The sequence below is a fragment of the Colletes latitarsis genome, chromosome 4 (assembly GCF_051014445.1).
Source record: "Colletes latitarsis isolate SP2378_abdomen chromosome 4, iyColLati1, whole genome shotgun sequence".
NCBI classification, from domain to species: Eukaryota; Metazoa; Arthropoda; class Insecta; order Hymenoptera; family Colletidae; genus Colletes; species Colletes latitarsis.
The window spans coordinates 32,109,790-32,133,421 of NC_135137.1; the positions used below are offsets into that span (position 1 = coordinate 32,109,790).

The 23,632-nt window shown below is 38.0% G+C and overlaps 1 protein-coding gene across 3 annotated transcripts in view; it reads left to right on the forward strand.

The window, feature by feature from the left end:
* Positions 1-23,632, forward strand: part of Tfap-2 (transcription factor AP-2) — a 309,571-nt gene that overhangs the window by 136,332 nt on the left and 149,607 nt on the right. The window contains exon 2 of one of the 3 annotated variants that reach the window (XM_076763704.1): positions 3,522-3,641. The exons of the other annotated variants lie outside the window; for them this stretch is intronic. Coding sequence (XP_076619819.1) covers positions 3,579-3,641 — 63 coding nt within the window. The 5' untranslated portion in view covers positions 3,522-3,578. The remainder of the gene's footprint in view (positions 1-3,521; positions 3,642-23,632) is intronic. 3 annotated transcript variants of the gene reach the window in all.

Consider the following 23,632-nt stretch of genomic DNA (forward strand, 5'->3'; position numbering starts at 1 on the left):
ATACCAATTTGTTGATGGAGGCTTCGTTAAAAAGTTATTAAAGTTTAAGTTCTGTCCATACTGAATTTTTTTCGCGAAAATGCACAGGATTTCGGGGGTATGTCTATTCACCAAAAATGATTGCAACTGATCCCTACAACCGAAAATAATTTTTCCAGAATGATTCGAAAGTTTTCAATTTCGTCAAATTTCAGGGGAATCGTCATTCATTGTCAGACATTGTATTTTCGGTAAAGAATTTTTTTCTCGTAAGTGCGTAAGATTTCGAGGGTGTGTTTGTTCACCAAAAATGATTGCAACTGACCCCTGTAGCCGAAAATAATTTTTCCAGAACGATTTGAAATTTTTTTTCTTCGTCGAAAAATTTAGGCACCTACTCCCTGTCGATTTTTCTTAAAAATTCGTCTTTGATTTTTCATAGCTTTGTTTGACGCCCTATAGAAAAGTTGTCTAATACTTTTTTGTAGGTACCCACGAGCTCTACTTCAGAAAAAAGTTTCATTGAAATATATTCACTATTGTAGGAATTATGGCTGTTTGAAAATTAGACCATTTTTATGTGGTTTTTCCCATTTTGCGAAGGCAAGGACCAACTTTTCGAATATTTTTGCAATTTGTACATATTCTACACTAAAATACGCGTAGGTTGCTTTTTTAAACATTAAAATCGTCCAATCCATTCAAGAGTTATGACGTTTTAAAGATTCGCATGTGGACTAACATTTCTGGCCAGAAATTATGTTTTCGGTAAGGAATTTTTTTCTCGAAAACGCATAGGATTTCGGGAGTATGTATAATAACGAAAAATGATTATAATCGACCCCTGCAACCGAAAATAATTTTTTTAAAACGATTTGAAATTTTTTTTTTCCGTCGAAAAATTTCACACCTTCTCGAATTTTTTTCTAGAAAGTGGTTAGGATTTCGGGGGTATGTGTAATAACCAAAAATGATTGTAATCGACCCCTGCAACCGAGAATAATTTTTTTAGAACGATTTGAAATTTTTTAATTTAATTTTTGAATAACTTTTTAACGAAGCCTCAGTCAAGAAATTGCTATTCTTGATTTTCGTCTTATTTTGGCCTCTAGAATCTCCCATTAAAATTTTGTCCCAGGTGGCTGAACACCATGTATGTTGCCTGAATTTACGTCCGTCGGAACGGATCAAAATATGTGTCGAGTTTGCGTAGCTACGGTGGTTCTAGTTGCGCGTTCTAATAAATGCACGACGTACGCGTTACCGGTGTCTGAGCGTGTTTTACATGGAATTACCTGGATTACACGGTCCCGCGAAAGAAAGACGGAGAGACAGAAGGTGGTAGGAAGGCGAATAAAAGCGAAGGAGGGGCACGAAAGGAACACCCGCGGTGATCTACTTACATCTGCATTAATACGCCGCGGGACGAGCAACTGCGAAGCAGGTGTTCGCTGTTTTCGCCGCGGGATTTCGTGACAGACTTTTTCCGCGAAAAATTCAGCGACACGGTCTCGAATCAACGCACGCGGTGTAATTAACATAAGGGAAAAGTTCGAGGAATTAAATGGACGCTGAATACAGATCCCCTCGACGACTCAAAATATGCAAATCTCGAAGATTTTGTTCGAAGCGTCTCGCGAAGATATAGATAAGATATACATATATATAGATAAGGTTCTATAACACTTCAAGGATTTTAAGGTACAGAAAAATGTCAAAGGATAGAGTCTTAAACAGGATCTTCTTAAGAAAAATGATTTTTTAGGAGGATATAATTTTTTAAATTGTTCTTTCATCGAAAAGGCTGTCATTTTAACGATGATCTGACACAGGCTAAGTTATCATAACAAAGAAGTTTTTAATTATATCTTATTTTATATTGTTCGATACATGTTCACAGTATGGCAGAGAATCGATTATTGCACGAGAGCCTTTTTGATTCTATGGCAGATAGGATCCTACGTATAAATTATAAATAATGGGGATATTTTTCATTGTATTGGTTGCCTGGGTTATTGCAGAAACCCCTATTGTTAGACCCAATTTAATAATCGAGGGTCTACTGTAATTGCCAAAGGGTAAATATTAAACACTGCAACCAATTATTCCCATTGTGATCTTCCAACAAAAGTTCAGTTAGTTGCAAGTCCTTTAGAATCCCATAAAATAAAATTTCTTTTAATTAACTAGCTCGTAGGGTATACTACTATCTGTTCATATTGAGAAATATTGTTTTAAACAGATCGACGAACGAACGATCCTCGACGTGACCCAAATGCTCGAAACATCTTTTGGTTCAATTTTTGTAACTTTTTGCCCCGTCCAACCGCATTTTACGATTCTTTGACGAAAGTAATGATGTCTTGACAGTTAGATGGCCGCTTAAACCAGTGTCTACTATTATTAACTTCTACACGAATTTTCGAGGCCGCTTGCCGTCTGTTCCGCTTGCAAACTGCCAGTTTTGCCATCATGCTCTGAAATACCTTTGTATGGTACTTTCGATTCCCTTGCAATATTCCCCAAAGTTTACCTTTATTCAATATTAATTTCGTTTTTACAATTACAAATCACTAAAATGAGCTTTTAATTACTCAACTCAATGATAACAGTGTACCATATGAATCGAAGCGAAACATTTTAATATCTATTTTAAAATCGGAAATATACATATTCTGACGCATCAGCGTGGTCAGTTTATCGACATAAAATATTATACTCCGATACTGATGACCGTTTAAAGTGTCCATAATGTTTAAAACGATCACGAAGCTAATACCAACCAGTTTTTCTGTCGCTCGCACGAAGTTGCGTGCCAACATTTTTACGCAATTACCGAGCTCGTAGATTTCATGCCATTGACGCAGATAATTGTTATTTGAGTAGATAACTTAATAACCAAAAGGAATGCGATGTGAGAAAATGTAGTGTTTCAATCAATAGAGTTGTAATTATCCGAGACTTCATAATAGTCGACGTGTCACAAATCACTTGGCAAGAAACGCAGCGGGATAAACACGACGATTGTCCTTTCAGCGTTTATGGTTATGAGTCCTGCTCGAGTAAGAAATTTTAAACAAAAACTATATAATGATAGGATGTAAACGAGAATACGTGTGTTAAACCAAGACAATTTGAGAATGGCATAAACTAACTGCTGAAAAAGGAAATAGTCAACGTATTTACTTATAATATGGCGATATTTAACCGTTTAAATTTTCACTTTGCCTCAAATAATTGACAAATAAAGTGGCCAACTTTTTTGATTGGTGAAGAAGCTCACCCCTTTTTAATTTCTACTTTTACTTACTGTCATGATTAGAATCTATAAGTATCTCAGTTCAGTGTTAATAAAATTCTGTATTTGGTAAAAAAGGAACAAGTCAACGTATCTACTTATAATTTGACGATATTTAATCATTTAAATTTCAAGTCCAGTGTTGATGAAATTCTGTATATGGTTAAGTTAGATTTTGGTCCTCTAGTTTCGTTGGATCATTTTCTCGATTGCTAAGTAAGTGTTTCGCTTTGTTCTAGGTAAGTTGTGACCGGAGCACCGCGGTGAACCTTTGGATAGTATTTCGGCGGTAGAGCTCAGAATGACGTTCAGATGCATGCCAGCCTTTCAGACCCTCGGAGGTGGTGACTGCGGTGCATCCTGGGTAAGTGCGTTGCATTTATGTACGCGAGATTGCCGCAATCGCGAATACGCGACACTAATCTACGTTTTTCGACCTTCCACGCCGCGCCATTTTGCGAAATCCATCGTTCACAGTCTTCTCTGTTCATTTGTCACTCGTCGAACGATTCGCTAACCAGTCAGTGATGAGTTTACAAACATTATTAAAAAATTTACGAGTTTAAAGATGCATTTATTATGAACGTTGGAAGTTCGAAGCACCTGCGTTGACCGCCACAGCAGACGGTTGACAACTTGTTAATTATTTTATCGATTATATCATTTTAGAAATGAATATTATTAATAAGAAAATACAAATTCTTTATCGTTGTTTCATAATATCTTCAGATTGCGATTAATTTATTCGAATTCTCGTCTCTAAACGTGACTAATTACAATTTAAAAAGGTAATTGTCCTGTGGGTATCTTTCGAGGGATCAGCGAAAAATTTATTTGATCGTACGTCCACTCATTTGTTTAGTTATCTGGCGGGTACATCGTTCGACACGCCACGTTAAGTTTCTCTGGCTTGCCGCGTACAAGCTTCCGGAAATTAGAGAGATTACAAGACTATGAATCTTCTGGAAATTCAGGATACACTCGAGCCCCTATCTGTTTAAACGAAAAAACGATCTCCGTGTCAGAATCTGACTTTCAAATTGAAATATGAGATTTCGTGTAGAACGTACCACGAATTATTTTCAAAATATTCCCAAGAATATTAATATTATTGCGGATCGATTAGAATCGAACACCTGGTACGTGCAAGTACAAATAAAAATTGTGCAGTAAGAAGGGAATACATAATAGGATCTTTTTAAATCTGGGTTTAATTTTTTAGTCAAACTAAATAAACTCTTAGGGAATATTAGATATTTGTATTATGTTGTATTATACATGCTCTGTGAGTTTTAATGAAGTTGGTTTAATATCAGTCTTAAAGACATCGCTCTATCCAAGCATTGAAATCACCAACGCACAGCCTACTGTCACGACGTGGCGGTCTTCTTAATACTTCTATCATAGTGATTTAATAGTACTGCAAAATTGTGAAAATAAAAGCACCCGAACGTCACATTTTTCGAAACAGTACTAATGTGGTTTCATGTTAAAAAAATTAAAAACACGCAATCTGTAATCGCGTTGCAAAGTCGTAAAGATAAAGTACGTCCGTGATCATATGTTTATAAGTGTACTAACAGCGTACTAACCCAGACCTAACCCAGACCTAACGTCACATTTTTCGAAACAGTACTAATGTGGTTTCATGTTAAAAAAAATTAAAAACACGCAATCTGTAATCGCGTTGCAAAGTCGTAAAGATAAAATACGTCTGTGATCATATGTTTATAAGTGTACTAACAGCGTTCGTATTCAAGCAATTATGCAATTAGAGACACGGACGATTAGTTGGTTCAATAAACAACTCGATACCAGATAAATGTGAAATGCTTAATGGACCAATTAATCATCCATTCCTTTAATCGCGTTGTATAATACAAACTAAAGTCAAGTTATTGGATCGCTGCAAAATTATAGTGTTCTTCGTGCACAAAAAAAGAAAACCCGATTCGTTGAGGTGTTATCCCACCCGAGTTATTAACGAGATTTATTTTTGTGGCTGTGAAATCCTGTAACGGTAAAAAAAGGGAGAGAATTACAAAAACAAATAAATTGGTCTATTCAGCGCCGGTTAAATAGGCGGTTTTAACGAAATTAAAACTACGGGGGCGGTTCTTCGTACGGAAGCACGACTTGTTCACCATTATTTGCCAGCACGCTAGATTATTAATTCAACGACGTTAACCGTTGTAGGAAGCCGGTGGCTCGGGCGAAAGGTTCAATTAAAGATACAATGCTCCTTTTGTGGCTATCGTTATTTACTTTTTACGCACACCGTCGGTTAACAATACGAGCGTTGTAGCCAACGATGAAATTTCGCTAAGCAGCACACGTTAATGTATAAACCGTCCCTTCGCTTCAATTACTCGCGCAATTCGCTCGGTATTATTTCCTTTAATTTTCCTGCTACATGGAAATTCTTTCTACGAACGGGAAAACCGTAAAACTAAAAAGAGAAACGCGTCTAATTGTTGCGCGTTGAATGGAAACGAAGTAATTGTATTAACCACCCCCTCTGTTCGTTAATTTTACGCGAAAATGATACTCTGTACGCGTTCGAGAACGTTCACATTATTTTGCAAAATTCGGTAGTTGTTCCAATCTCGTCAACAAGAATTTTTCTTAAAATAAATCTTGAATTTTCGTAAGTAATTTTCTTGGGAGACATTTCATTTTGAAAATGTTTACTTCGATAACATGATTCGAAAACTATTGTTTCTATCGTTTCGGAGTGAAGATCTAGATAAAAATATGGTCCGGCTGTGTGGTCAACGGAGAATCGCGGTATTAGACCGGGAAACGAGGTTGGAAGTCGCCCTTTGCCGCGGATGATAAACGCGATAGAAAGCCGCCTTAACGCGGCTGCGCTAAGAAGTTTGCGGCACGACCTAAGGATTCAAACCTGCCTTCTTATTCTCATTCCGTTGTTATTACTTTGTTTCCTTTCTCCCCTCTTTCCGAGTAAATAACTCCTCGTCGTTTACTCACCCTACCCCCGAGTTTATAATGGAGATTATCTTATTTGCGTCGAGACTCGTTTCAGTCCGCGGAACGAAGTCCGAGTTTCTCCGCGGAAAAAACCGCCGGGAAAAGCCTTGGCTGACGTAAAAGAGGGATGAAGAGAGTTTACGTCGACCGGAATAAAGAATGAAACGTCGGGGTGTATCTCGATTTCACGGATTCTCTTTTAATTCCACGTTACGTTCAAAAAATTAACGAAATCTCTTAGATCCCTTGTATCTATCATTTTAATATTATCATTTGAAATTATATTTCTCCCCTGTTAAGTTCGAAGAAGAAAACGTTTTTATTATAAATTAAATTTCTCACGATACGACTGAGTAATCACCGAGCGTCGATGTAACTGATAAATGGCGTCGAAAGTGTATTTGACTGTTGTAAAATAATAACGTTTTCAACCCACGACAGGTGGTAGCAAAGTGCAGATTGGCCCTCGAGCCAGAATGAGTTCAACATGTGTGTTCTAGAGTCATATTGCAATGTTACAATTCTGTCACGAGTACGAATAACCGTAGAGTTAATAATTCAAGATACGTCCGATCTTATCTATCGACGTTTATTCTTTTCGATGCATTGGTGCTGCAACAATAGCCAAACAATGTACTATAGAAACGATATTCAGATTTTAATGAGCAAAGTTCTGGCACGTTTAAACGCAACGTGAGATTACAAATCTTTCGTGAGATGATGTAAACCAAATTTAATTCGACGTAAAAAGAACGCGGGTGGCCATTAATTGGTATTCTCTTCCTCCTCGTGGCAAGCTTATAGTTGCGTGACTAAAACATGTAGTTTTCAAAGCTTCGTAATAGGTTACTTCTGCGATCAACAGATTATTATTTTAAACACGTGTTCTTAAGTGAAATATACAAAATATTGCGAGCAACCTACACTATAATACCTAGACGTTCAACGAGTAAACAATAATTTAATTTAACCCCTCATTTACAATCATGGGGCTATTCACTCGTCATCAAGTTTTATTAATATTAAAATCAACACATTTTTACATTATGAACAAATATAAATAAAATTAAATAGTATACGTTTAAAAAATTATTTGAAATTAAATCGTACGTCAAGGGGTTAAATAACACAGTAAAATTGAGAACAATTCGAATTACATTTACTTTTGGCTCGATTATCAAATTGTACAGTTTGCTGCATGAAAAATTTCTTATTAATTTCATCAGGTTTCCTTTTAAACTCCCATAAAATCGCGACCTTGCTCTTCGACACACGTTCAGTTTATAGATTTTTTCGTGCATTTTATCGAGGAGGTCGGAGCCTGTCGCTGCAAATTAACTACGCTTGTTTTCCTTGAAAATTAAAATACGACGTTTACCGGGGGACCGCGAAACGCGGGTAAAAAATAAATCGACCGGTCGACGATATCTTATCGATAATGGTTGGTAGCGACTCTATTCCGCTGTCACCGGTTCAACGATACGCACGGTTTATTAACGTGAGTTACAACCTCGGAAGAAGCTCGAGCAATTTAAATATGATAATTATGCGTCTCGCGCGGCATTAAAAGACTTAACGCGAGATTACGACCGCGGGTTGCTTCTCGTTGTAAATCTCGGAACCGTTCTTTTTCCTCGCGGCGGTAAAGTTCCCCGAGTCCTTTGCACGCCATTTTTGTTCTGCGCCCGGTTAATCGTATCTAGGAAGAGGTAACAGTTACGCGACAGAGATTTCTTTTCCCCGTCGAGAACGGAGGATTTAAAGCTGACTTAAGCAAAGAAGCATACGCGAAAATAATCGTAACTCTCCAACGAGAGATACATTTAACATTTTTATCGCGAGGTTGTCTTCAGAACCGCGTAACTTAATCTAGAATAAAAATTACAGCTCCATTCAAGGGACGAATTAAAATATATTCACGATGATTTGATATTTTATAGAAAAATTTTTATCACGTTTCTCATTTTTTAATTTACTTTACAATTTAATTCCAAATAATTTTTTAAACGCATAGTATTCAATTTTGTTTATGTTCGTATAAGAAACGACCAGGAAAGTAATTGTTTAGCAGATACCTCGTGAATGTAAAAGTGCGTTGATTTTAATATATAAATCTTGATGATAGGTAGCCTCATGGTTGCGAAAGTTGACAACTTCTGACGAGTCAGTCTCGTTATTATACAACAGGTTAATTATCAATTATCCAATATAAAGCAGTGTGTTCTACAAATATAAGACGTCAAACTTGACGTCGAGAAGATCGTTACGAATCAACAATTTCTTTCCACGGTTAATTCCTAACAGATTCGGATTCGACGCGTTAGAATCTACCCTACGTAGCGTAATTTTTCGTATGTGAAATTCACCTAGCAGTGATGCAACGAGCTCCACCTTCGAGACACCGATGAAAAGAGAAAGGAACCGTTGGTACGCTAGTAACCAAAGTCTAGCGGCAGCCCACATTCCGAATTCATAAATCTCCCCTTCCCGTTCGCTAATTGATAATAGTAATTACACCTGCGTGTCGCTCAAACGGCTACGCGGCAGATTATACGTGCGCGTGTACCCGCCACGTCGTTATTTATCATCGTCGACTTAAGCTTCGCTCGAGGATTGAGTCCCTGAGCCGGCGCCGTTCGCCCAGCAGGAAGGCGGGCGGTTTCTCCTAGTGCACTAATAACATAGTGGCGACCTGATAATTAATAATGAAACAGCACGGGGGCAAAGGGAGGGAGAACGTGCCGGCCCTGTTACGCCGCTCTCGGCTCGCGGAGTGGGTGGACCGCCTTTCCGCGTAATTGCAAGGTGCTGGCTCTCTACGTGCGATTCGTCGACGAAATCGAACAACTAGGAACGCCGGGACGACTGGTGTGTGCACCGGCTGCATCGGGGAGAAGGAGTACCCGGAGAAAAGCTCTGCAACGGACCGCTGGAAGGGCGATCGAGGCCACTATTGGTCAGTTTTGACGATTACAGTCCACTCCGACTATCGTTAGCGCGCAAATCAAACCCGTACTCGCGATACACGGCCCTCGAGAATCGAAAGTTGGCAGTACTACTTGCAGTTGATAGTTATTTGTACACTAGGAATGGGGGATTCATTGTGAATGGAAAGGAACTTTTGTTTCGTAGGAATTTTTTTCATTTATTCTTACCAAATTTTGTTTATTACACTGTGAGCTACTCCACTTTCTATTTACGAATTAGTGTTATAATAGGTCTGGGTTAGGTAGTTTTTCTTTTCTTATGAATTTTTTCATTTATTTTTATCAAGTGTTTATTATACTGTGATATCATCTTCTATTTATGAAGTAGGTTTGTGTTATACTTCTCTATTTACGTAGTTTTCTTTTCTTATGAATTTTTCTCATTTATTTTTACCAAATTTTGTTTATTACACTGTGAGCTACCCATCTTCTATTTACGAATTAGTGTTATAGTTCTTAATTTATGTAGTTTCTTTTCTTATGGATTTTTTTCATTTATTTTTATCAAGTGTTGTTTTTATTACACTGTGTTTCTTCTATTTACAATAGTATTTTTGTTTGTTATATTAACGGGTAAATAATGCTCAATTATTTAAAATTGATGGGGAGAGAGAGATATTTATAATATAAACACACTATGTACAACAATACACGTGTTTTCCCCCCAAGCGGTAACCCATCCTGTACTGTACACGATCCAATGACGCTGCAGCACTTCGATGACTGCATGAGAGCCAGTGTGTCCAACGCACCACAACCGTTGACAAGTTCTGTTTTTCATTTAAACTCTTAAATATTTCAATGTATGAAAAAGATTGATTTATACCAGTTAGTTTCCACAATGCCTCTTGTAAAAAATACCCATGAAGTGACACTTCGATATATTGAGTGGGAGTATGTTCGAGGTAAATGTAAACAGTCTGTCCGGATCAAATGGCAGTAGAGAAGTATCATGAAAAGTTTAAGAATAATAAAGAAATGGCAGATTTAAATATGGTGGGCAGATCGTTTATACATATAACAACAAAGGACCAAGTATAGATCCCTGTGGTACACCTGAAATAACAACGATATCTCTAGATAACGCATTACGAATTTTAACAAATCGAGTGCAGCCCTTTAGATACTCACAGAGAAAGAATTATAAAAATTTATTTCCTTGTTTCTCTTCGATAAATAAAATATAATTTAACGTCTCTCTAAAACAAATTAGTTTTGTGAAGTATCCTTCGAAGCTAGTTGAAAACTAATTAAATAAGAAAGAAACTTCCATTCGAAAAAGTAAAAAATGATGATCGAATAATAAAGGAATAATAAAGAAAAGGCCAAGAATAAATTCCTGTGGTACACCCAAACTAACATCTATATCTCTGCACACCGCATTACAAATTTTGACAAATCGAATGCAAAAAATCACAGAAATAAAAAATATAAACATACATTTCGTAGGTCCTTTTCGATAAATAAACTATCCTTCGAAACCCAACCAGAAAACAATTAAATAAAAGAGAAATCTCCAATTTCGAAAAAGTAAAAACTGATGATCGAGAGGGTTGTCATTCTCCGCTGAAGACGATCCGGAATATTATGGACGACTAGAACCGTCGAGTATCGATCATTCCCCGGTCCGTTCGCCTCGTTGCACGACGTTATTTAGAAAACGATGCTTAAGGAAGTGACATCGACGTTTCGTTTCTAATTATTGCCGCGTAATTAATGCGACGTAATTAAAATGGCATAACGACGCGAACAAATGGAGGCGAATCGTCGGCGAGCCCGGCCGCAGCCGGTCGGACGTTCCGGACCGTGTGTCGTTAGCGTGTCTCTCGTTTTTCTCGCGTAACGAACTCATTTATTTCCGCGCGGTAATGTACGACAATGCGGAGGTCGATCTACGACTCGCGCGGCCGCGAAACAAAGCGCGCGCTGCTTGGCAAACGAGCTGCGCGCCCGGGACCCCGAGGGGCGGCAAGTATTTCACCAGAATTTACGTTGCATTTCACGCTGCTAATACCACCGTGGTATAATTATAATTAGCGGGCTACGCCCTTCACACCGCCCCCTTCGGGACTTCGCGGCGGATACCTGCCCCGCGTATCCTTCACCTTGATATCCGCAGACCGGCCCCCGATGGCCGCGTTGCTCGATTTTGCGCCCGAGCATCCTCTTTCGATCCCTTGGACACCAGACTTCTGGCGAATCTGATTCCCGCGACTCCCATACGCCCTAATTTCCACGTTGACTCGTCCATTTATTAGGGATGGGCGTCTGGGCGTTGTTCGAAGCAACCCCGCGCACTTGGAATTCATCGAGGAGCTCAAAGAAATTAATTTTCGTGATCGGATGCTGAAGAAAATAAATCCAAATGCACGGGACTCTTGAATTTTGAGGAGGCTGAACGCGTGATAAATTCTATGACAAATTGTAGACAAACTATACAGGGTTAGGTTAGGTTTGGGAAAAATTTTAATTAAAAAATTAAATCAAGAATGGCAATTTGTTGATTGAGGTTTCGTTAAAAGGTTATTAACGTTTAAAGTTAAAATTAAAAAATTTCAAATCATTCTGAGAAAATTATTTTTGGTTGTGGGGGCTAATTACATACATTTTTGGTCAATAGACACACCCCCGAAATCCTACGCAGTTTCGAGAAAAAAATTCATTACTGAAAATATAATGTCTGACCAGGAATATTCTACTGACACTTTTCGTCGAAAAAAAAATTTCAAACCGTTCTAAAAAAAATATTTTCGGGTGCAGGGGCCAATTACATTCATTTTTGGTGAATAGACATACCCCCGAAATCCTACTCAGTTTCGAGAAAAAAATTCAATAAATTCAACAAAATGAAAAAATTTTAAACCGTCCTAAAAAAATTATTTTTAGCTGCAGGGGTCAATTACAATCATTTTTCGTGAATAGACATATCCCCGAAATCCTACGCACTTTCGAGAAAAAAATTCTTTACCGAGAATATAATGTCTGACTAAGAATGAATGATTCCCCTGAAATTTCATGCGTATGTTTAGAACGTTATAACTCCTGAATAGATTGGAGGATTTTAATGTTTCGAAATGCAAACAATGCGTATTAATGCAAGATCTACTCCTATACCTTGTCTGTGGTGATAGCTACTATCTTTAAATGTTAATAACTTTTTAACGAAGTCTCAATCAAGAAATTGGTATTCTTGATTTTCGTCTTACTTTGATCTCCAGAATCCCCCATTAAAAGTTTTCTCAGGGGTGGCCTGTATACGCCCTGTACACAGTGTTTCGTAACTGATACACTCGATATTTGACAATGTTTGAAGCAGTTTGACGAAGTTTAACAGTCCAAAAAATTGGGATACGCTAATTTCTAATTGTCTAAGAACAAAGTTTCGATTTCCATGGACAGTTTTAGGTGTTTGGTCTCGTTTGGTCTCTGTTGGAAACAAAAGTACGCTCACGCGAGACGAAAACCGCTACCGGTTAACGGTGGTTTATTGAATATCCATGCATACGACTGTACATATTCTAATAGAAATGGATTGGAAACGGATTCGTTCGAGGTTTCGTGTTCTTCCTACGTCCTCGCGATTGGTCTGCCCGGTAAGGAAAGGTCGCCGGGGGTAAGGAAACAGTTCGAAGGGTGAACGGAGGAGAGAGTGACGGTTTATGGACCTGACCTGCGACGAAGCACCGGGGCTCGCTCAGCGCCGTGTTTGCAAGCGATTTTAATGTATGTACTATCGGTTCCGAATACATGCGCCTTTGCGACGCACGGGAACTCGATTCGAGCCACTGAGCACCGAATTCTGGTAATACACAGTGTCCCGGAACCGATACACCCAATATTTGACGCAGTTTGAAGCAGTTTGACGATGTTTGACGGTCCAAAATCGGGTACCTTTACACGTCCACCATCATTTAAGATGCATTTATACTATCAGTGGTGAGATTTACAAACTTTCTCAAATATTGTACATATATAATATCGAGAACATTTTCTAGAAAAAGACAGGGTAGCTTCGTAATTCTCCTAACCCATTTATACTATTCGTGGTGAGATTTACAAACTTTCTCAAATACTGTGCACATATTTCTCCAAATTCCAGGTTTGATATTTTAATTAAAAACGGCTGAATCAGGTTTTCGTTACTAAGATATGAAACTAAGTATCGAAAATGTTTTGAACCTGAAACATCCTACCGCGAAACACCATGACGAAAGTTTAGCGCGCGAGACCCGAGATCCTATCCGCGACAGCCTATCAAAATATCGCGATCCAGAGATAGCCGCGGCTGGAAATCCCCGACGATCCCTGGCACCGATCACGCCCCGAGTCTCTGACCAAAGAATCTCAAATGGATCTTGATCCAGCGTCACGGCGGAGGAGGGGGGGGGTTTGTACTTGCACATGCAAAGCAACCACCGTTTCACCTCTCTCCGTGTCCACCGGTCGGCGCGCCGCATCATGGAGTTCTATGGGCAGTGTTCTGGCACGGCATGACACCGGCCAATCGCGCAAAATTACGTGGAGAGCCAGTCGAGGGGATAAAGGGGGGGAGGAAAAAAGGAGGGAAAGGACGAGCAAGCGAAGAAACGGGGAAAGGAGACAGAGAGGGCAGAAAGAGGGGGTGGGTGGTGGTTGGGGAGAGAGAATGGGAGACGAAAAAAGAGAAGAAAGGGGGAATGGTGCGCGTGCCTCGGGGCGAAGTCTTGGGCCTCGCGTGCCCAGGCATGGCCTCGTCTCACTCCTCGGTCTTCGCCGGTCAGAGGTCATCATCGAGCACGAGCCACCTTTGGGGTTCTCAACCTCCCTTCGGTGTTGCCGACGCCGATATAAAACTGCCTCATTAAAGGCGCTCGCAAATTCCGAGCGTGCCGCGAATCCGAGACGAGCTCGCTCGGATTTTATGGCGGTCTGGCGAACGCGAAACCGTCTTTTACCGATTCGACCTTTCCTTCATTTTTTCCCCCGGCCCGTTGGTCGGCTCGTGTCGCCGGGTAACCGTCGCGTCGGTCTCTTTTGGCGAACTCTCGATGGTCTCTGGTCCGTTGCAGCGATAAGGATTCAACCCCTTAATACGTTAATTGGCTAGACCAAACTCAAATTGTCCAGGGAAAAAGGAACTTTATCATAGGACTTATTTTTACAGTTCATCGTGTCGCTATATGTGGACATTCTCACTGAAACCTCTCATGGTTTTGTTTTTCAAGGGTTTTAAATTTCTTTAGTATATGTAACCCTCAACAGGGCCACGGTATTATTAAAATTTAGGAGTTCTATTTACTTTTTTTAACTCTTAAGTGGACGCTCCATCTAATTTTGAGAATTAATTTTTGTAGCTTCTTAATAAAAAATTATGTCATCTATATGTTGATTTCCTCACTGAAACCTCTTATGGTTCTGTTTTTTACGTTTCTTAAATTTGTTTAGTATATGTAATCCTCAACAGAGCCACAGTATTATTAAAATTCAGGAGTTCTATTTATTTTTTTTAACTCTTAAGTGGACTCTCGATCTCAATTGAATTATTTTACTTAATGTTGATTTTTACCAAATTGGTAAATGGAAATCAAGTTTCTTTTCAAGCATTTAATAATGAACTAATGGAGGGTTAGATATATCTTCAAATAATTACATTGACATATATTATACGATATTAGTTTAAACTTGGGTTAACGTCTAATTTTGAGAATTAATTCTTGTAGCTCTTTAATGAAAATTTATGTCATCTATGTGTTGATATCTTCACTGAAACCTCTCATGGTTTTGTTTTTTAAGGGTTTTAAATTTGTTTAGTATATGTAATCCTCAACAGGGCCACATTATTATTAAAATTCAGGAGTTCTATTTATTTTCTTTAACTTACGTACCATGTTCAGGTTTCATTTATGACGACACAAATTGAGTTTAAAAAATATATGAATAAAATTTAGATTATAGGTATATTTATACATTACTTTATTTTTGGAAGTCACATCACAAAATTGCAAATGGTATTGCTAGTTGTTCACATTAATAAAGATTCTCAGAGTACAAGGGGTTAATACGAGAGAGTAAAATTGTCAATGAAACGAGTACGTGCTTAAGAAAAGGGTCCATTTGTACACTGGTCAAGGAATGCTCTAAATTTTTAGGTGTTCTTCAGATATTAAGAAATTCATGTTCATCGTTTGATTTTGTATAACTATTTTTGCCAAAGGTACAGGAGATAAATGTCGAATATTTTTGTCTAGACTACGAACCTGCAGAGTTTTATTAAAATCGACGCGTCACGCTTGAGCGACGTCCCTTATTAGTTAAAAATTTCTCCTCTGACGGATTGAATACACTCTGTCTCTGTCAGCCACGTATCCACAGCGTGAAACGACTTAATTGAAATGTCGTGGAATACAAGGTGTGCGACAAAAGTTGCCGCGTATCGTATAAATTATTGCAATTAATAAATAATTTAAGCATATTGGTATTCGTGTATCAAATTATCCTCATTACTAAACCTCAAACATTTGCCTTTTCTGTTTACTTTGATATTAACATTTCCATAAAATATTCTATAAAATCATTTATTTCGAGATTTAGTCAATTCACTACTAAAGTTAACTTTTTTATAAATTTTGAAATGACTGTTAATGTAAAAAGAAAAATATCGTCCTAGATCTGAACCCGAATTTTCCGCTTTTAAGGCGATTTTTCAACATTTTTAGCGTCGATAAATATCTTGTTTACTATATGACTTTTAACGATATCTGCTTTTTAACTTGAATTCCTTATTTTAGAAGAGATATAGAAACCGCAATTGCTTCCAGGTGTGTGTCAAGTGTGATTTCGATGCTATTAAATTTCTCAGACACAACGATGAGTATTCCCCCACTTGTCTACATAATCCCCGTTCCTGTTGAATGAATCCTTTAAGCTCTGTGTGGTGAAATTTTAAAATTTGTTTCCTCTAAGCAGAGGATTGACAACCCAATATTGTTCTTAGAATCGAAATGAATTCTTTGAGCGAGCAAAACGCGACACCCCTGACGCATCCTGAACCGTCTTCGCGATGAAATCGCCATGGTGGACGCAGACAACGGCGGTTCTGCAGGTCGACACCGGGGAACGGGATTTTTCTAAGCCAATACGACAGCTTGTAATCACGTTAAGTGGCCTCTTTGCGTTTAATGCCGTAAACACCGTTCAGGCTGGAAGTTGTTTGCGATCGAGGAACGAGCGTGCATTAAGGCAGAAGTATGCAACGCGACGGGGGACGCCCGTCGGAGCTTTTCCGTGGAACTTAACGGGATGGGTCTTAAATCATACGCTTAAACCGATCATTACAGGAATGTCCCGAATCAGTTACGTTTTTAACGGAGTGGTAGCTGAGGGGGGATATTTATTACCGTCGGCTAGGTGGATCCGCGCCCTTCGTTCTCCGCCGCCCACCCCCTTTTCGACCGGTCAATTAGTCGGCTAAACATACGACGCCGTACGAAACCGGTTTCCGCGCCGAATTTTCGTCCCGGGGCTAATTATTTTCCGCCTCTGCTTACCGGTGGGAGTTAGAACGGGTGCAATCGACGCATGGAACGCGCAGCTACGAGCACGAAACTGGACTTACAGCATATTGTCCAAGAAGTATGTAAATATTTGCAAATCCGGGGTCATACGTTTAGTTTTGGGCTAGTGGTTTCTACGTCTTCTCAGATCTGGATGTGTATTAGATACTACTGGGTAGGTTATTGTTGGTACCTACGTATCTGCAGCTAGAATTAGATGGTTCTGGGGATCTAATTTAGCAGGTGCTCTGGTAGTACTCTGTCAATTAGGTTTGCAAGGAAACAATGTCTATATAATAGAAAGATTATTGTTGACACAGGTACCCATGTATGTGTAGCTAGAATTAGATAGTTCTGGGGATTTGATTTAGCAGGTGCTCTGGTAGTACTCTAGGTGTCAATTAGGTTTGAAGACTCAATTTGGAATAAAATATACTGTAGACTAATGTTGGACTCAAAAAGAGACAAATTCTAACAATAGATAATAAACTAACAGGCTAGAGCATCGATTATTCAAGCTGGTTAAGCCTGCAGGGGTTGATGTGCTCCAAAAACAAATTGTTCACTTTTCTGGGGTACAGCCATCGACGAGACGAGTCTAGTGATATTTATCGTTTGCACGTTGGTAATTCCGCAGAGATGCCCATCGTGATTTGTCACTATGCTCCCGCGGTAATTCAGGAAACGTAGGTAATGGCAGAGATCTATATATGGTCAGTTAGGGAGGCTCATTGGATACAATCGCAGAAGTCGGTAAAACGGGTCGGTAAGCAAGATATCTGTCGACAGTTAAACGGGTAACGAGCGATTCCATTCCGTGTTTCCTCAGCAGATGGTCCCAGCATGTGTTGCTGCCTCAAACGCGCAACTTACAAAATACTAATTATTTATGTTCGAATCAAATCAATATTAAGTTCTATTTTACTATTCCAGATATTTGTTAAATTTCCTCTTATAACACTTTCATTTTTGTATCGAACACTTAGGGATAATCTTAAATTTGCAAATTGGATAACAAAGATTTTGTTGTAAGTCATAGATTATGTTATATTTATTTTTAACCAAGATACACGATGAAAAATAGGAGTTCTTTCGCTTTTCATCGGCTTCCTCGTCGATTTTTGCGAAGTAGCCGACAAACACAAAGGACGCAATTACGGGGATCGATTCACCGGCGTCCTGGATCGCGTTGGATCGCGCGTTGCGCGCCGCCTTGAATATGCAAGCTCACCGTAGAACGACCAATTGTCGGCGGCGATATCGTGACGGATAGCTTTTGAGATTTACGCGAAGATAAAGACCCGTCCCCTTTCTTTCGCGGAACGAAGAAACGGCTGAAGACATTTTCTTACCGTTAGCCCCGATGTTATCTCTTTATTGATAGAGTCCGCGAGGGGCGAGGAATTTTTAATTAGCTCGGTGCGTCTCGATTAAATCTTGTCGAGTAATTATGAACCGGCGTCGTGACGCGCGAGGCACCCGAGACACATTCCTCGTCCTGCGTTTTCAATTGTGACCGAAATTCGACGCGTCTTTTTCTCCATTAAATACACTGCTGTTCGAAAGCTTCGCCGTCGATTTTTCAAATTTGAATAATAAAATTAATTCGAACGAAGAATAGTCACTTTTTAAAATTTATTTCACTTATCCTCGCGCGATAATGCAATTTCTGCAAGGCAATTATTCAAATTATTATTTCCGTGGCGATCGATTAAGCGAGCGAATTTTAACAGGTTCGTATAAATTTAATCGCAACGGGACTTATTCGACAGTCGAAATAGCATTTTAAAACGAAATACGAAAGCATCGGAATCAACGTAAGCGCTTAAAGTTTTATGGGGATAAGACGAGCAGACCTTTCGTTATTAGCGAGGCTACGAGATAAAAATCACCAAACGGAGTTCGCTTTTAATTAATCGGAATCGCATCGATTACTTTCACTTAGGGTTCCCTCTAGCAATTATTTTTTATATAAGCGCAATAACGAGTTCTGTTATGTATTGTGTTCTCGATGTGAATGCCCGATTGAGCGATAAACGGTATAATTTCGCTAAAAGCAGCGTCCTCCAAACCATTTCTGTTTCGTTTGTTACACGTTTCACGTTCCCATTATTCTCTAAAAATCATTTCGTTCCATCTTACTATTCTACGGTGATTTAAAATTCGATCGATTTTTTTAAAATTCAAATTAAGTACATTTTCCATTTTGTAGGATGGAATTATTTATTTACATTTTTGCAGAATTAACCACTTAACGCTTATGCCCGAGTCTGACTGCTTTGAAAAACGATATTTGTTTAATTTAACGGTTTAACAATACTTGTTTTCCTTCAAATTATACGTTAGATACAACATAGTAATTAACAAAAACCGCATTTTTCTATAGCTTAGAAACAAGTCCAATACAGAAAACTGATCATTCTTGGAAAAATATGAGCATTAAGGGGTTAATAGATCGTCTATGCACGAATTTTATATGGTTAATTATATATACAGAAAATTGATTATTTTATAGTATAAGTGTTTTTTTTTATTTACTATTTTCAATAGAAATGTGTAATTTTTAAATAGTTGATGTTACTCGTTTCGAAGGGAGATGAAAGGTTCGTCGAAGGAAAGGGACGAAATAAAGTATTATAGCTTAACGAGTGTTATAATTTTCTTGGTCGATCAAAGTCTGAATGGAGACGCAAGCGCGAGGCTGTCAGATGCGATGCATCGCGGACACGCATCCCTCAAGCTGATATCAGTCGTAATTAAAGAGCCTTGATTTGCAATTAAAGGGTCCGCCATTAATGATTCTTAACGACCTTTGACGCCAGGTCTGATAATTAACGTGTCTTGACTCGTGGTTCAAGATTTATGATCTCTTCTTACGTCCCGATTCATGGCAGAAGAATACGATGTACGCTCTTTATTTTCACTTCATTTCGAATCAAATTCAAGTCATACCGAAATCTTTCACACTAACAATATCTTTTTTCTCGATTTAAATTACTGAACACTATAAGTATATTCAAAATCCCCATTCATGGCAGATGAATTCGATGTACGCTCCTTATTTTCACTTTATTTTGAATCAAACACAGTAATAATATCTATTTTCTCAATTTTAATTAGTAAACACTATAAGTATATTCAAACTCTTGATTCATGGCAAAAGAATACGATGTACGCTCTTTATTTTCACTTCATTTCGAATCAAATTCAAGTCATACCGAAATCTTTCACACTAACAATATCTTTTTTCTCGATTTAAGTTACTGAACACTATAAATTTATTCAAAGTCCCCATTCATGGCAGATGAATTCGATGTACGCTCCTTATTTTCACTTTATTTTTAATCAAACACAGTAATAATATCTATTTTCTCAATTTAAATTAGTAAACACTATAAGTATATTCAAAGTCTTGATTCATGGCAAAAGAATACGATGTACGCTCTTTATTTTCACTTCATTTCGAATCAAATTCAAGTCATACCGAAATCTTTCACACTAACAATATCTTTTTTCTCGATTTAAATTACTGAACACTATAAATTTATTCAAAGTCCCCATTCATGGCAGATGAATTCGATGTACGTTCTTTATTTTCACTTTATTTCGAATTAAATACAAGTCATACTGAAATCTTTAACAATATCTTTTTTTAATTCCACATAAGCAACTTAATTTTTATGAAAAATATAAATGTATGTATAACACAAAACAAAAAATATTATTTTAATTTAACACAATCTTAATTTAATAAATTATAACTTGTTTATATATTTCCATGTAAAGCCACTATAGTTCATTATTCCTTCGTGTCATTATTTTAAGGTAATTTAGTTTTTAAATATGTTAAGCAAAAATCATGTTATCCAGTTCTGTAAAAGTGTTGTACAAAGGTTTCTGCAATTTTCTTATCGTGTTAGAACGAAACCGTGTTATAGGATACCGTGTTGTAGGAGAGCTACCTCTACAATATATGTATAAGTCCTCGTATTTCGTAGCTTCACAATTTTTTATTTCCAACAACATAGAATCGTCCAAAGATCGAGGATCCAACTTTGCTACGTTGGATCGAGAACGTCGAAATTTTTTTAACTAAGTTCGATTTCACTAGCACCGTACGAGCGACAGAAAAACGACGCTAGATAAATGAATCCTGTCTCCCGGTGCCTTCGATCGCGATCTCTTTTTTGCATTGTCACTTCTGTCGTCGGACGACGATCTCAAAAGGAATATGGGCGATCGAATATCTCACGTGGCGTGTCAGCCGGTTAGAAAGTCCGTCGAGGCTCGATCCTCGAAAATGTCCCTCATGTATTAATCATCCGTCCGCTCGCGCGATTCTCTAACGACGTTGTTCGATTTCAATGAGCTCGCGTTCACATGCGGATAACAAATAACGCCGCGACTATAACCAGCGGAGCTTTCGTTCGTCTCGTCCGGGGAACAAGTTTCTAGTTTAATGTGTACGGAGTCGTTGATAAACAAGTTTCTCGAGAACTCGATAACGTGAACGTACGGGCAACTTTTGTCGTGGCAATTTATTTGCTCGCTAGTTGAAACGTCTATGTCATCCGACGGCTTTGTTTTTCATTAACTGAAATGATTTCACCGTTGACGTTCGTCGGTTCGAAAAATATTTTTAACGAACCTTCAATAACATCTTGCTTCATATCTCTATACAGGGTGTTCGGCCACTCCTGGAAAAAATTTTAATGGGAAATTCTAGAGGCCAAAATAAAACGACAATCAAGAATATCAATTTCTTGACTGAGGTTTCGTTAAAAAGTAATTAACAATTATATTAAAATATTTCAAATCGTTCTGGAAAAATTATTTTCCGTTGCAGGGGTCAATTACAATAATTTTTGGTGAATAGACATACCTCCGAATTCCTACCCATTTTCTAGAAAAACATTCGAGAAGGTGTGAAATTTTTCGGCGAAAAACAAATTTTACAAATCGTTCTAAAAAAATTATTTTCGGTTGCAGGGGTCGATTATAATCATTTTTGGTTATTACACATACTCCCGACATCCTATGCGTTTTCGAGAAAAAAATTCCTTACCGAAAATCTAATTTCAGACCAGAAATGTTACCTTGAAATTTCATGCGTATCTTTAAAACGTCATAACTTTTGAACGGATTGAAGGATTTTAATGTTTAAAAAAGCAAACAGCGCGTATTTTCATGGAGAATATGTAGAAATCGCAAAAATATTCGAAAAATTGATCTTTGACGCAGCAAAATGGGAAAAACCCCATAAAAATGGTCCAATATTCAAATAGCCATAACTCCTACAATAGTGAATATATTTTATTGAAATTTTGGGGAGAACTAGAATTCATGGATACCTACAAAAAAGTATTAAATAACTTTTCTGTACAGCGCAAACCAAATTTATTAAAAATGGAAAACGAATTTTTAAGAAAAATCGACAGGGATAGGTGCCTAAATTTTTCGACGAAAAAAAAAAATTTCAAATCGTTCTGGAAAAATTATTTTCGGTTGTGGGGCTCAATTACAATCATTTTTAGTGAATACACATACCCCCGAAATCCTACCCACTTTCTAGAAAAAAATTCGAGAAGGTGTGAAATTTTTCGACGGAAAAAAAAAATTTCGAATCGTTCTGGAAAAATTATTTTCGGTTGAAAAGGTCAATTACAATAATTTTTGGTGAATAGACATACCCCCGAATTTCTACCCACATTTGAGAAAAAAATTCTTTACTGAAAATACAATGTCTGACCATGAATGAAGATTCCCCTGAAATTCGGCAAAATTAAAAAATTCGAAATCGTTCTAAAAAAAATAGTTTCAGGTGCAGGGGCCAATTACAATCATTTTTGTCCAATAGACATACCCTCGAAATCCTGCGCATTTTCGAGAAAAAAATTCAGTACATGCGAAACTTTAAACGTTAATAACTTTTTAACGAAGCCTCCATCAACAAATTGGTATTCTTGATTTTCGTCCTATTTTGGCCTCTAGAATCTCCCATTAAAATTTTTCCCAGGGTTGGCCGAACACCCTAAATGTTTTATGAATATTAATATGATAAAATTCATGTATCTTGGCAATAATTTATCAGATAATATATTCTTTCTTAAAAACTGAGATATGTTCCATTTTTGGAAAAGTAAAATGCAATCAAACCAATTCTTATTCATTTATTTTTCTGTCCTGTATTATATGTATACTCTAATGGGATCACTCGTACAATAAATTATTATTATTACTATTTCTTAAATGTAAAATTAAAATTTGTCTAATATGAATTCAACAGCTACGTCAAAGGACAAGAAATTCAAAATCCACGCTGAAAATAATATTAACAAAAAATACCAAGGATTGCTCGTCTATTTTTTGTTTTCTGGATATAATATAGAGATTATAAAGATACGAATGCAAAATACGTGCGCGTTAATAGCGAGAAAAAAGCGCCGTAAAAGCGGTTGAGAGGCAAAACGCGGACGAAATTCTGTTTTAATAAGATACTTGGAAGGTTCCTTTCATTATTTACGAAAGAAAAAGAGATGAGATTTGGCGCGATCGTTACGATCTCGAGAGGAATGACAGCAGGTAAGGAAAGTGGCTCGATGGCGCGGCACGCGGTTGAAATTAAAAGCCTCGCGAGGAACGAGATTCGCGCGGAGCACGAAACGGCGTAATTTGCTCACGTGTCCTGTGTCATTGACGACCAACCCTGATCATCGCGGCCCGGTAATGCACGGTAAATTCTGAACGATTATCTACGTGCCTGACCGACCTTAAAATTGACTAATGTACGAGAAGTGTCGGACATGCGAGCCTGCTCGAGGCTACGCTGCAGGAACGCACACGGT